This window comes from Caretta caretta, chromosome 1 (genome assembly GCF_965140235.1).
Source record: "Caretta caretta isolate rCarCar2 chromosome 1, rCarCar1.hap1, whole genome shotgun sequence".
NCBI classification, from domain to species: Eukaryota; Metazoa; Chordata; order Testudines; family Cheloniidae; genus Caretta; species Caretta caretta.
Window position 1 is genome coordinate 114,809,537 of NC_134206.1, and position 16,038 is coordinate 114,825,574.

A 16,038-nucleotide genomic window follows, 5' to 3' on the forward strand; every position below is an offset into this window, starting at 1 on the left:
TGCCACCAACAATCTTGAATTGGTTCTTGCTAGGTCTCACAGCCGTCTGCCCTCCAGGAAGTCATTATGTTCCCCACAGCTCTTCTTGTGGCTCTGCAAGTACTGGAGGATCAATGCTTATGACAATACTTCAGAGTTGTGCAGACTCAGTGTTTCTGTCAGATGGCAGTCGGTGACAAGTCCTGTGCAGGTTTGTGGAATTTTCAAAAGAGGCACAAAAATTACGGGCTAGCGATGGCATTATCGGTAGGGAAAGTTTCATGATAGGAACTTGACCCCACAGTCCCAGTCACCCCTACACAATTCATTTCTGCCCTACCAGGCATTGCCAAAACTTCCCGAAACAGAGTGCGCTGGACAGTGGTGAGTTGCACACTGGGATACCTAGCGATGGTGCGCCACACCTAACATCAAAACAAGCGCTGCTGGTGAGTACATGCAGTGACGATGCAAGGAGCCAAGTATGCATGTGCACAAGTGCTGTCCTAATGGCTGCAGCAAAAAATTGTAGTATAGAAATGCCCTGAGGGCGAGGAGTGCATGTTCAGTCTTTGGCCACAGTGAAACTCCACTGGTTTTTGATCAGTGTCTCTCTCTGCCCAGTTTTGCTTGGGAAGGCATCATGTGAATAATGATGAGTTAGGCCTGAACACAGAAGCTGCACAGGTGAAACTTAAAATCAGTTTTTAATCTTACACAGGGCTTTGCATTGGTTTACCTAAATCAGTTATTAAACTGATTTAGATAAATCAGTGCAAAGCCCTGTGTAAGACACTCATACTCTTATTTCAGTTTAGTTTAACCTTGTTCCCAGTCAGTTTAAGCCACACTTATTATAAGCCAGGTTTATATTAATTGAAGAGTGTCCAGACACAACTTTTGCACCAGTTAAAGACCTTGTCTACATGGAGAAGCTTCACCAGTTTAACTTAAAGCAGTTTCTAAACTGATTTTAGTTAAGCCAGTAAAACCCCCTGTGTGGTTACTCTTATTTCTGTTTAACAGTGGCTTTTTTGGGGGGTAGCTTAAACCCATTCCCAATCAACTGAAAGAAGCCTGTCCCCACAGGAATTTGCAGCAGTTTAACTACATTGATTTAAAAATCACACCTTAAGTGAAACTGGTGTAACTTTCTCATGTAGAAAAGCCCTCAGTTGATTTTTAAATCAGATTCCGGTTAAACTAGTGCAACTTTGTGGATAGGCAAGCCTTCTGGAACAAAATCAGCTCTGTCGCCGCAGTCAGTTCTAAAATATAAAACTAAGGGCTTGATTACATATGGAGTTATTCAGAAACATCAATCCACTTTCACAGTGTATTAAGCTACACAGGAACAAGACACCCTTACTCCAAAACATGTGTCCACACAAAGAGTTAATCAGGAATAGCTCTTCCTGAATAACTCCATGGGTAGACAAGCCCTAAGCATCAAATCAGTTCTTAACAGATGTGTCTGCATCACAAATCCACCCTGCATGATTAATGCACTTGCTGGAAGTCCCAGAAGAGGCCAAGGACTGAAGAGGCCAGGGGGAAGACTGAGCCATGTCTACACTAGTGAACTTACAATGGCACAGCTGTACCGATGCAGGTGCGCCGCTGTAAAATGTGTGTAGCCGCTCTATGCCAATGGAAGAGAGCTCTCCCATCAACATAACAAAACTGGCTCACTAAGCGGCGGTAGCTGTGTTGGCAGGAGAAGCTCTCCCACTGACGTAGCGCTGTGCACACAAGTGCTTGTGCTGGCCAAACTTATCTCGCTCAGAGGGGGTGTTTTTGCACACTCCTGAGTGACATAAGTTTTGCTGACGTAAGTGGTAGCGTAGACATCACCTGAACCTACCCTATAATAATATGGGGAGTTAATTCTTCCAAAGGAAAGTTGAAGCATAATAATAATATAATAATTATAATAATCATAATAGCATAATAATAATGTCAGCATTTAGATGACCCTCTAACATTGAATTTCATTCCTCTATTGCTGTGAACAGGTTCAGGGAAAGATGAGTTTAAACTTTTGCTACTGTTCTAGGGTCCAATCCTGTGAGGTGCAGAACAGCCCAGATCCTTCAATGGCAAATTCCACATGAAATCAACAGGAGTTGGAGCACAGCATGGACTTTGCCAGCTCCAAAGGCCAGCTCTGACTACAATGGTGGTGTCTGCAATGCCGGGTTTCTTAGTCCTGGTCTGTACTTAACATTTAGATCAACCTGGCTACATCACTCAGGAGTGTCAAAAATTCAACCCTTTGAGTGCCATAGCTTAGACAACCTCACCTGATGTATAATTCTTCCATCGATGTAGCTACCACCACTCAGGGAGGTGGACTACTTCCATCTATGGAAAAACCCCTCTGTCAATGCAGGAAGCATTTACACTACATCACTGCTGCAGCTGTATTGCTGTAGTACCCGTAGTGTAGACATGCCCTTCGGTTAAAAGGTGCAAAGACAATAATAATCAGAGAGCCTCAGGGTTTTGACAAGATTAGCAGGAGCCCCACATTAACTAACCACATACAAATTAAATGGAACTCATGATTAATTTGTACATTTTTTGGCTGATACTCTTCGGCCAAATTCTCCTGCATTTAAACAGTTCCCTTTTCAACCACACCTATATGAGATGGAACCAAAGGAGTTGCATCCGATGAAGTGAGCTGTAGCTCACGAAAGCTTATGCTCAGATAAATTGGTTAGTCTCTAAGGTGCCACAAGTCCTCCTTTTCTTTAAACTTCAGCTGCTCTATGGTGATGAAAGAGCCCACTGAACTTGCTTTGTAACATGAGTCTGAATTTCCTGAGGTTAGAGCTGAGCCCTTGGCCTTTTTTTTTTTGTTTTTTTATTGGATCTACCCATTCATCAACATCAGTACCCTGGGAGATCAGGGCTACCTTTTGTGTTTGAACTCCAAGGGGTTGCATAGTTCACTCTAAACAAAAAACAACAGCCACAGCACCCCATTACACACTGAGATTTGATGCTATCTCTGCAACCGCTTTTGTGCCAGACGCAATGGATGGGAGACTGTCAGGTTAAAAGGCTGCAAAACCAATACAGCAGAGAGGGCAAATGCTGACCTAGTTTTTTCCATGAAGATTCTTCAAGCAGGAAACCTTCTCTCCCCATCCCATTGACTACATTAGAGTAAGTTACAGTGTCTGAGCCTGTTCACAGGTATAAATCTACTGTACACAATGGGAGGGGGTTTTGCCTAGTAATGTGTAGCCTCTTTTTGCCTCAGGAAGGGAACATTCCTTCATGTTGTTTTCACAACACTGAAGTTCACACACTTGGTGACATTGCCACCTGGTTGTGCAGTATGCCAAATTTAGTATTGCAGGACTTGATTCCTCATGAAGGTAGTCCAGTTTTATGCTGGTTCAACTCCACTGAAACCAGTGGCATTATGCCAGCGTAGAACTGGTGTAATGCAATGATGAATCAGCCCTCAGAGTCTGAGTAACTGCACGGTTTAATTTTCCAAGGGCAAGATTTTGATTTCTTGTTTACTTATGTTGATTATTTTCTGCACAACTCAGAAAAAAATTGCAAGGGCCAGATCCACACCTGGTGTAAATCAGCATAACTTCATTGACTTACTTGGAGCCACACCAGCTGACATCAAATGAGTATCCGTCCCAGCAAGTGGAAAGAGTTCTTCACATTTCATCCTAATTCTGTTGTTTTTCTTTGTTTTTCCAGCAATACTGCTCCCCTTAATCCCTTTAATTTAGTTATTATTTGTTTCTGGTAACACCCATAATGCATTCGTGTGCTTTCGAAACACAAATCAAAGAAAGAGTCCTTGTCACCAAAAACTGTGAAGCTGGAGCACATATATATAATTTTGAAAGTCCATAATTATTTTTAAATAGCTAGTTAACAGTATCTCAGCATATCCAAAACTATCATTTCAATATAATTGCATTTTTATATTGCCAAGGTTATCGGAAATTAAAATTCTAAGGATGTGGATATTTAACTACATACAGTATTCTAGAACTCTGCAAACAGGTGGCTCTAAATCACATAAAGCTGACAAGATTGTAGTATTCCATTCACTGTAGGTCAGATTTGTGGTACAAATTCTTGGCAATAGGTTTATCGTTGACTGGAATATACAGTGTTGTTTGTTTCAGTTACTGATTACTACTACAGTAACATCTCTTGGCACTTAAATCCATCTATGAAAAAACATGGCAGATATGTACAGGCACTCTATGTCAGGAGGAAGATGTGCTGCCCAAATACAAAATAACTGTACCTCACTGTTAACCTCCTTCCAAATTCTGCTCTCAGATATGATATGCAAGTACTGTTGACTATTGACTTAGGCCTAAACTTGCAGTGAGCTTTGTGCAGGAAAACCGATGTGTCTGTAAGGATCTTATTGCGAGAGCTGTTAAATGGGGGTGGGGATGAGGAGCGCTGTGCATGTAATCACAGGTAAAGCAGAACCCTGATCAGTTAACTCTGTTTTGTTTTAAAGTTTCACAGAGACTCCTTTCATTTAATAAAGAGCAGCAAGGTGTTAAAAATGTGCATATTTAAAAGATTTTTCCCCCCAATTTTGGAGAAGGCTTTTTCTCCTGGATGCTATCACATTAGATTACATTAGAAATGTCACATTACTGCACTTCGTGCTTGATGTGACATGATTGACTAAACGTGATGCGATGCAGTTTGAAGCAATGTGACACACAGCGTCACAGTTGTTAATAAGAAAAAATAGAAAAGTTATCGCAGTGCTACAGTTGTGTATTGATAATTTGGCATGTATCTTTCCAAAGACACTGCCAAAGCTAGCATCCATTAAAACTAAATAATTAACACTTCGTGATGGGACATATTTACTTACCCTTTGGGGTTCAGGAAGGGATTCCTTCTAGGCTAACACCATCTCACTCTAAGCTGTCTCCAGAGAAGAAATTCCAGTACCTATCTTTCCATTACCATGGCTCTTTCAGGACCAGCAGGAGTTTAACCTCTGTCACTTCTTTAAGGAATGGCATTTAGTTCACAGATGGGCCTTTTGAACTTGCCACTTGTGGCTATGTAACTTGCAGACCTTATCAGGTGAGGCTGAAGAGAAAAGGCAGCAAATCAGTGATGTGATACGAGAGGAAAGTTCTCCAGTAGAATGTTTTGAGCTATTTGTTCAATAATTGCAGATGTTAAGATTATAATGAAACAGTGGGCCTGTGACTTGGGGCATAGGAGCCCATTGTGGTTCCATGGTTTTTATTATTAACATGATGGTCTGCAAAGGTGTGTTTTTTAATTTTGGGGTGAGGCTTTGTTGGATGGTGATTCTTTAAAACAGAGACAAAGGAAGGGAAAAGGACATGTCAGGGTAACTGGGCGGGGAGGGGAAGGACAGGTGCAAAGGAAGTATGGTGAACAGGTGGAGTGAAGTTGATGTGAAGAGACCCTGAGGGAGGAGGTGGGAAGGAGTTGAGAGCAAAAAGTCTATTGGCACAAGGCAGAGAATATCCAGAGTAAAACCTGTAAAAACTAGCCAGACCTGATGACCTCATCAGCATCCAAAGATCCCTGTTACAGCTGCTTCTCTCTGCTCCTGCTGGCTCTCTTTCTGGGTGACCTTTCACAGCAGTGTCTTTTTTTCCCCTGACCTCACATGGCTGAGTGGGGGAATGGTGGGTTGCTTGGGCCCTGCTGCTTCCATGCCTTATAACAGTGGTTTTCAACCTTTTTTTCATTTGCGGACTGCTACAAAATTTCAAATGGAGGTGCAAACCCCTTTGGAAACCTTAGACATAGTCTGAGGACCCCCAGGGGTCCATGGACCACAGGTTGAAAACTTCTGCCTTATCAGATTAGTTTGTAAAAAGCCTAGAATAAACACAGTGCTCCAAGAAGAGGAGACCTTGTTATCTATCAAACAAAGGGTCTGGTGCACCTGTGTGCCAGGGAAGCCTGGGCATGCTTACATGTATGTGGTTATGTTAGACCCGCAATAGAGATCTCTCTATGGGATGGGAAGCAGACAGATACTGGACATAGTGTTGGTATATAATACTCTAAAATGCTCTTTATTGATTACAAAACAAACCTTACTCATTCCACATTCACACCCCAAACGTACTATACCAGAGTCCAAAGGTCAGAATGGTCCCGATGGCCAATTGAGATTCCTTCCAATCATAAGATCATGAGATGCGGGGAGCCAGCGAAAACCACATCTATATCCACATGGGGCTCTGGATCAATAAATGACTCCAATTTTCAGAAATCATAGGCAACCATTTATAGTCCATTCTGTCGCATCATCGGTTCTTTGCCTTTATTTATTAGGCCTTCTGCCCACACAATTCTGAAGAGACAATCCTGGGCGGGCCGCCATGATCCAAGGCGCACGATATCCTCCAATTCTTCTACAATTTAATATCAGTCCAGCTGGTGTTGTTTCCTTTTCTGCTGATTTACCATATTTTTCTTGGAACATAACAAGATTGTTTTTGCACAAATAGTTCTTGATCTTAAGTTCTTGCTTCAGTTGCCAACTTGCAACACATGTATTCATGTCAAGCACGTATCATTCATACCAGGCCTCAATGACCTACAACGTATTACATGGATATATGAATCACTATATATATCCCAACAGTTAGAGCTTGTGAAAAGTTCAGAATTTCTGTCCTGAGGAAGATTTTGATGATTTAATACATCGTTTTGTTACAAAATCAGGATGAAAAGTCAAAATATCTACATTTGTATTTGAAAAATGTCAGAAGAAACACTTCAACCTTTGATCAAAATGTTTCATTTTGGTTTAGTTCAACACTGAACTGTGTCTGCCTGAGCTGCCACAGTGTCTCTCAGGAATTACAGTTGAGGTGCCTCATGACCCCATTCTCCTCTATGGGCCAGAGAACAAACTACTTCTTACATCGTGCACCACATCATGGACTCCCAAGAGGCCCTGAAGCAGTTCAGCCAGAAGGGAGGCCACACTGCACCATGGGAGATGTAGTCCAGGGAAGAAGTCTGGCCCAGAGAGGAAGATTGGTATGAGGCACCTGGACTATGACTCAGATGAGGCATTATAGCAGCTAAGACTGACAAAGATTAATGTCAAACAGACACAAAATGACATGCTCAGGTTTGGTTTGGCACAGTTTTCCATCAGAAAGTGCTTATTTGACAGAATCGACACATTCCAGGGGAATATGTCAATTCAAATAAACGCTTCATATAAACCAGGCAGCGAGGCTTTTTCTGACTGTTCCTGTTTGGGACATTAAAATCTAGCAATGCAAATTTTTCTGTGAAACAGAAATTCTGGTTCCTGCACAGTTCTAGTGGGTACAGTAGGAAAATCTATAGGAATCTTGGAATACTTCAAAGAGTGTCTAGCTTGTGATGAAATGGAACAGCCCATTCTTTTCAAAATCCAGTTCAAAGTTTCATTGCTTACTTCCCCTCCCTACCCTCTACCCCTGCCACTGAAAGTAGAGGTATCAGTTTAAAGAGAAGTTTGGTAGGTTATATTTTTGGCCTGTCACATGGACACTGTCAGGTTTAACAATGTTCTTGAATAAAGAATCATAGAGGCCAAAAGTCTTGAGTCAGATATTTGCCATTTAAAAATTTCTTCTGATACATCCAAATATCAGTCCTAATGGGATGCTGAATAGGCTTTGATTACTACTGTTGGAGTACCAGGTAACTTGATAAGCACAGTTTAGTTATTCATGGGTCAGAATTTGGTCATTCATGGGTCATAACATGTCAATAGCCTGAGTTAAACTAATGGTAAAAGTGACTGGGTGTCTGTGTGGGAGGATCAGAACATGCTAGCAATGAAACACTCTGGCCATGTCTACACATACAGCTAGGGTGACCAGATAACAAGTGTAAAAAATTGGGACGGGGGTGGGGGAATAGTTACCTATATAAGAGAAAGCCCCCAAAATCGGGACTGTCCCTATAAAATCGGGACATCTGGTCACCCTACGTACAACATTGCAGTTGGATGGCTGCAGCACATCTGATGAACACGCGCTATGCCAACGGGAGAGAGCATTCCTGTATGCATAATAAAACCACCTCCGTGAGCAAAAGAAGCTGTGTCATCAGGAGAAGCTCTCCCACGGAGATAGCGCTGTGCACATGAGCATTTACGTTGGTGTAACTTATGTCACTCGGGGGGTGGTTTGTTCCCCCGCCCCGAGCAACATAAATTATGCTGACATAGGCTGTAGTGTAGTCATAGCCTCTGGTACACCCATTGTGGGGGTGAAGAGGGGTGGGGAGGGAGATTAGAGGTGGGGATAGGGGTGGCAAATAGCAATTACTTATCGCTATGGAATCCTTGGCTGAAAGGTGCTCAATATGTGTCAAGTATTATAAGGGGTTTGTTTAACTCCCAACTCATGAATGAAACCATATGGATCCAAGATTTCATCTCAAATATAAATAGTATTTGATGTGCACTTCTCCTAGGAGATACTGTGAAAAAAAGAGCATAGATAGGGCAGCAAATAAATAAATAAATACAATAAAACCATTGCGTTAAGAAATGAATCAGAATAAAATGCAAATACAGAGAGACTCAGATTGGTCTACACTCAAAAGTTATAGCAGCATAGCCACACATGCTAACTGACATAGCTAAGCCAAAAAACAAAACAAAACAGGTACCCATCACTATGCTGACACAAGAGTGTTTTTATCGGCATAGTTAACGTCATTCAGGGAGAGGGTGTTCCTCCGCCAGCAGAAAAACTCTTTCTGTGGGTGCTCGTTGAACCTCCATTGGGGGCTATGCCAGCCTAGCTAGTATAGGCTCTGTCGTGTAGATATAGCCTGAGACAAGGAGGAGAGATGTGAAGAGAAATATTTTCTTCATTAGAACAAATGTAGTGTGTAGGCAGCACTTACAGACCAACCACTTGTGCCAGTCTGCCTTTGGGAAGATGGCTTCTTTCCGTAATATGTAGATAAGGCTTCCCTGCTGAGAGAAAAACAGCCTGGGTTTTTTTTCTTAATAATTAAAAAGAAATCTAAACGTGCCTCACCTTAAAGGACAGGCTGCATGTACACCCTAGCCAATGTTATCCATGCCAGTTCTGGCATACCATTTTTATGCTGCTACTCCTGTTGGTAGCTACCTCTCTTTGGACCTCCCTGGTCCTGCCTTTCACATTTTCCTGCTTCCCAGCACCCCACTATCAAACCTTATCTTCCTCTGCTTCTCACTCTGCCTCACTCCCTCAGCCTTCTGGTGCACCGGATGCGCCTCACCTTTTCCCATCCCTCCCCTCACCCAGTCTTCCCACTCCTTCAAATTGCCATAGTTTCAACAGCTGATCCCTCCCCATGTCTCCATGCTGTTGCTCCTTCCAATAAGCCGCTGGCATTCTACTTAGCTACTTGCTCTGCATCTGCAGCTACCATGCCCCAGCTGTACGTCTACGTTCAGCAAACTAGTCTGAGTTTCAATGCACTACCTCTTAAACAAAACAAAACACCTGAATAAGCACTTGTGGACAATTCTGCTTGCATGGTTAATGCCCCTCTGCTCCTCATTAGGCAGGTTTTGGTGCAGTGCACATGCTTCTGGTTGACATCTCTGTTCAAGGACTTCACTATTTTGTCTCTTTGCAGTTGAAATTGTCCTCATCCTAGTATATGAAATTTTGGAGTGTAGTTTAACTCACTGCCTACGATACAGAGACAGCAGTGTTCAGGACTGCAGTGATGGCACATCTGAACGAGCAATGTAAGATGCTACAGGTTTTGCCTAGTATCTACTGTGAAATGACAATCTGCAGCTACAATAGGGGAACTGGGTATTCTGCGGATTTTGTGGCTGAGGAATTGGCCAACAAAATTCCCCTCTTGGTACAGAATTGTGCTCCAGAATCTAAGCGTTCATTGATAAAAATGTAAAAAACTAAAAACAAGGAAAAACTTGGCCGCATTTGAGGCTTCTTTTGCAGTATCTTAGGCATGGAAATCGGCTATAATGCTGCCCTAAAACAGGCAGTTGAGGAATCCTCAGGTAACATAGAGCCTTTAGAAGGCTTCACAACACCTACTCTGCTTGACTTCTTGTTGGGTGTGGGTTGGAGCATGCCAAGGTGGGTCCAATGCAGTCACAGATTAGAGCGGTCCTCAGGCTCAGGGCTGGAAGAGCAGAAATGGGGCTTAGTCACCTTCTTCTCCCCCCACCCTCTACCCACCCTGCCTCAGCTGAGCAGAGTGCAAGCATGGCACATATGAGAATCTGGCCCTGCGTTTCTAGCACAGGTTGCAAAGAAAAACTTGACTACATGAACAAAGTGTCACCAATACAGCAATATGTGCCTGAGTTTGCAAACAGCATGGAAACAATGGTTCTAAGAGGCGTGGACTGTATCGTTTTGATATTGTCAAAAACAAAAATCAGGACACTTTTTTTAAGGCTCTTTTTTTTTTTTTTTTTTTTGAAAGGAATGTGAAATACATGTGCAGCAGGCTCTCTCCTTTCTTCCATCTGCTCAGTCAGAAAAGCTCCCCCTGGAGCAGCAGAGCAGAACAAAGACAGGCTAAGCTCTGCCTCAACTTTTGGAGCCCCTCTGTCTCTCACTTCCCCCTCTCTATATCGCTGATTGTAGAGAGAAGGGGAGCAAAGGACAGAGAGGCACTATCAGGTCCGCATCCTGCCCCTCTTTAACAAGAGACCAGAGCAGGGTTTTGCACTGACTAGATGGGGTCATTTACTCAGAGGTCTGCTGCTGCAAAGCTGTTTCCTGACAAGCTCTGATTTTGAAGTGCTGGCATAAAACACACTCCCTATGTGCGGAGAGTGAAAGAGAGGCACCAAATACTCTGTATCAGGGTAGCCACACAACAGAGACAAACATTTCACAGTTAGAAAATTATCAAAAGTTTTGTTTGATTAAATGAAAAACGAGGTCACTTCAGCCTCTCCCACGCCCCACCCCCCAAGATGTTCTTGGGAAACTGGGACAACCAATGAAAATGGGACATCTGGGGCATTACCTCTGCAACCTAGGGATGATAAATTAAATGTGAAAACTAAATGTTTCACTGTGAGTCACTTTGGCAGAAACATCTAACTAATTTGCATATCTCTGAACAAATACAGAACCCTACTTTACTAAGTAGCTAAGACTGAATAAAAACCTTTATTTTTTTCTTCAATTTATCTGAGGCTGCCACAGAATTTGCAACAGTGTGCTGCAGAATCCAGAAGTTTTGCCACAGAGTTTAGGTCCACCTTATAATGAAGGACACAGGCTGGACCTTGGCTGGACCATACAAAACATAGTAATCAGAACAAGTTAGAGCTCCTGTAGTCGACAGATGGACTTACGACTGAAGCACGTGCTGAAATAAGCAGTGCACTCATCAAATGAACTTGGAACATGACTTCATTTTTCTTTTGGTGATTACTGTGTGGATAATACACCTGTCTACCCATGTGTCGAAAACCTATAAAAATGAAAACGTGCATTAATAAAATGCTGATGATTAGTCTTGTTGACCTCATGACTTCTGTAATCCTATGCTGAAACTCCTACTGTTTACACAACACTAAATCCCATGCAATGAAGCTCAGTCAGAGAACTGCTCCCTCCCCCAGGCAGATGTTCTTGTTTTTAGGAAACTGGATCTTCATTCCTGCAGGAACAAGTACTGTAACAAAAAAAGAGGGAGACTCAAATGACTGATCCTAAAGTTGGGGAGAATATTGTTTGTTATTTGTATTGCACAGGTGCCTAGGACCTCAATCATGAACCAGACCCCATTGTTCTAGTCCCTGTACAAACAGAACAAACAGATGGCTCCTCTGCCCAAGCACTTACCACCTAAGTATAAGGTGAGGGGAAAGAGCTGAATGCAGCAAATTGACAGGGGAGCACAAGGAAACAATGGAATTGTGACCAGCACGATAAGCACTGCATGCCAGCAGACTGTAAGTACTGCAATAAAGGCGTTTTAAGGAAGAATTTGAAAGAGGAGAATATGGTGGTTTTGTGGATCCTTAATGGGGAGCTCCTCCCATGTATGGGGCGGGGGGGGGGGGGTGGCATAGGAGAAAGCACAAAGGTACTTGTTGAAAAGTTTGACAAATGGGCAATCCAGGGCTGGCTTTAGAGGCGGAGCCGAGGTGGGAGTTGATATCTTGCTAGTGTATAAGAGATGATGGGTAGGCTGGGAATAGGCCATGAAGGGCTTAAAAGTGAAGAGAAGCAGCCTGTGTTCAATATGGGGTTGGCGCAGGGGCTGTTGTTGGGGGAGATGTGGTTGAAGCAGGAAAGCAATCTTCACAGCAGTGTTTTAAATGGATAGAAGTGGGGCAGCATGGCTCCATGAAGTGGAATCTCTCTACCAAATTATTCATTTCACTTTTTCTTAGAGTCAAGTTTCTTTTTAATTGGAATGAGGAACACATTGCTCTTTGGCAAGGCTGGGGAAAAAATTAATTCTCTAATCAAAAGATAAATTCAAGGAAGTAATTTGGAAGATTCAGGCATCAGATCTAACTACAATTGAAGTAATTTCTCTATTTTACTTACCATGGTTTTATTGTGCTGAAACTACCATTAACCGAAGTAATTGGAAAGGAGGGAGGAAGGAATTGCCTATTGCAATTTAATTTCCACACAGGTGCTGAACACTCAGTGTCCATATTTCAATGTACTGCCATTGGCAGACTAGTCAGAGAGAAGCCTCTGGTTTCTCCAAGAGCAAAATGGCTCTCTGGTAGGCCCTAGTATATACACGGATGCTGTGTCTACACTAATGACAGCCTGTAGAGTACATACACAGCACACACCCCTACCACATGTATAAATAGCAGTGTAGATGGCAAGGCACTACTTAAACAAGTAACAACACACCAGAACTTCAGGGTATATCCTCTACAAGGCTCTCTATATCTCTGTACACCCAAGCAGTACCTCCCACCGCTACTCTGTTGTTTTTCACAGTGTAGTATCCTACGACCTCTCTTCTGACAGAGCCTTTCCCCACTGCAGGGAAAGGCTCTGGAAGTGGGAAAAGGCTCTGGAAGTGGGAAGACAGTGGGGAAAGGCTCTCACAGCTCCCCACCCCTGGAGCTTTTTTCACTGGCTCCCCACTGCCAGAACCTTTCCCTGTGGCATGTAGCTGCACACTACAGTGTGGCTACAGCTTGCTTTTCACTGCAGCGCATAGCTACACATACCATGCATGCTATTGCCAGTATAAACAAGGCCTATGGGTATGTCTACATGGCTATGTAAGCCCAGACTCAGGCTTGAGGCCACCCCCACACTCCCCAATCTGTCTACACACAATTCTGTCTGACTTGGGCCTGAGCCCCAGGAGCCCATAGCTTGGGTGGGTTCAAGACTGGGTCCTGCTGGGACTCAGGACCAAACTCCCTGGTTTTGAAGTGTGGATGTAGCTCAGGCCCCGGGCCCCCCAGACTCAGGTCCTGAGAGTCCACCGATACTATCCCACAATCCCATAGGCTCTGCTCTTTCTGTCCCAGTGTAGCCAATCAGTTTCCAGGAAATAGAAGCATCCCCTACCCCCTTGTTCACGTACAGAAGTTTGGCATTTAACCCTTCCATTTTGTTCTGACTGCTGAGGTGCAAACCCAGTGAACCTTCTTCTACTTCTGACCAGAAGTCTTTTGCCAAGTGCACCACTTCCTGGTCGTGGGAGCACAGCCAGATTTGGGTGAATCTGTGGTGCGAGGCAAGCAAAAAGTTCAGTTTTAGTAAGATTACCAGGAATGACCACACATGCCAGGAACTAGAGGAGATGCTAGTAAAACAGGGGATTCACCAGACCAGTGCAGGGAGTGGATTAAACAGCTCAAGACTGACTACCAGAAAGCCAGGGTTAAGAACTTATTAAGACTGAGTTTGATAAGTTTATGGAGAGGATGGTATGATGAGTTGCCCACAGTGGCAAGTGGGCCATCTGTGACTGCAAATATCTTCAATGGCTGGAGATGGGACACTAGTTGGGAGGGCTCTGAACTACTACAGTGAATTCTTTCTCAGCTGTGTGACTGGTGGGTCTGGCTGACCTGCTCAGGATCTAACTGATCACCATAGATTCTCTGTAACTTGAAGCTTAAGTCATGATTTGAGGACTTTAGTAACTCAGCCAGATGTTATGGATCTATTACAGGAGTGGGTAGGTGAGGTTCTGGAGCCTGTGATGTAGTCAGACTAGATGCTCATGATGGTCCCTTCTGGCTTTAAAGTCTATGAGAACAGCACTTCGGGCACCTCATTTGTCATCCTGCTCCTTTTTGAGGTGTTTGACCAAGTGGTGGGTACTGTGCTGAGCACAGAGCAAACTGCTTCATGAAGGCCTAGTCAGCCAAGAAGGCAACCTTCTGATGCTCAAACTAGAACAAGGCTGGAGGGGAGCCAGCAGGTGCCGGATCAGGCTACCAAAGTGACACTGGTCCTGGAACTGGTCCCTGAGGAGGCTTTGCTACCGGAGCAGCTGCAGCACTTCCTGGGTCCATGCTCAGAGGCACTTTTTGATGCCTCCCCTTGAGGAGGAACCTGCTCCAGAAGGAACAGAAGAGACAGAATGCACCCCACAGCCTGGTAAGTTTCTGGCTCCATGTTTGTTTTTATTAGTACAGAATGGGAGCGATTGTCAGGCTCTGCACCAATGCAAAAGTTATTACAGGCCGTGGGCAGTTACAGCTATCCACTAATGGCAGATTGCATGCCAGCACCTCGGCATCTTCCTCCCATATTCCCCCACCCCTGGAATTCAAAATGGAGACTGGGAACCACACTGTGAAACAAGCATGTAAAAATGAAGTTTTATTAGAAATGTGCACATTCTTGCTAAGATGGTCCAGGGTGTTAAAAATAACCCAATATTGCCTTCCCTGGTAGTCACCATGCCATACTAATATAATGGTGTAATGAGCTGCCTGTAAACAATGAACTGTCCAGGGGAGGTTGACATGTAGTCCATACAAGCTAAATGGATTCTATGGATGTCTGAAGTACAGCTGGAGGTTTGCATACAGTCCAGAAGTGTTCTGGAGGTGGGGGGCCGGTGATTTCTTTGCAAGCCTGTATTAGTGTGTGTTTGTGTAACCCACACATCTTCTGGGTGTGGGGTTCTGTCCCATCTAGTGGCACCAAGACCACTTAAAGAGAGAGATAAAGTGAGTCTGCTCTACAGCCTTAGCTAAGAGCCAGTTGGCTTTTAGCTCATGCAGTAGAGGCTCGTGCACTAAGCTCCAGAGGTCCCTGGTTCAATCCTGTCCGCCACCAACCAGGGTCTGTCTGTGTTATATTTGCATATGGTCATAAAAGCCTGTACCAAAGCTATACCGAGGCAGTAATCCATGCAGATGCTACTGCAGCGTCCTGTGGATTTTCTCCTCACATTTTGCCCCAATCCCAGATGCTCAGAGCTGCAAACTTTTCCTGTAGTGGAAACTTCTGATGGGTAGTCACCTTTTGGGAAAGGGTGTATTTTCCAGGACCACCTCAGTAGCTGACCAGCCCACTGCAGAGGTGTGCTGTTCAGTCACCATAAGTTTGACTATTCCAGTGGCATACATGGCTGGCTGGCCCCTGGAAGTTTGGAATAAAAACCTCTTTGCCTCAGGAACCATAAGAATTGTTACATCCTCCAAAATGTAGAATGCCTGAGAGGACAGAGAAGGTTTATGTTGTATGCCACAGCCACTCTCTTTTCCCCAAAGCCCAAGGTGGTCTGCAATTTTTAAACAATTGTGATTTTTAACTTACCCTTTTTAGTGTAGTCTTCTCACAACAATTAACCTGGTTGCGTCCCCAGAGCTTCTAGGAGATGAAGCATTCCTCTCACAATAGATTGAAGTTCAGTTTTATAGAGTATAATTTTTTGTCCTTGAGATTCCACAAGGATTTTTTGTGAATCACTGAGGCAATAACAGTCTGTTTTATGTCTGCTTAGGCACCTCAAGTGTCCATTGTACCTCAGCAGCTCACACATACTCCAGCAGAAGACTAGGTCTCCATACCACCACAGAGTGGT

The 16,038-nt window shown here is 43.7% G+C and overlaps 1 protein-coding gene across 3 annotated transcripts in view; it reads left to right on the forward strand.

The window, feature by feature from the left end:
* Window positions 1–16,038, forward strand: part of ST6GAL2 (ST6 beta-galactoside alpha-2,6-sialyltransferase 2) — a 250,821-nt gene that overhangs the window by 110,586 nt on the left and 124,197 nt on the right. For 2 of the 3 annotated variants that reach the window (XM_075130194.1, XM_048856775.2), the window contains exon 3: window positions 11,756–11,956. The exons of the other annotated variant lie outside the window; for it this stretch is intronic. In XM_075130194.1, coding sequence (XP_074986295.1) covers window positions 11,879–11,956 — 78 coding nt within the window. In that variant the 5' untranslated portion in view covers window positions 11,756–11,878. The remainder of the gene's footprint in view (window positions 1–11,755; window positions 11,957–16,038) is intronic. 3 annotated transcript variants of the gene reach the window in all.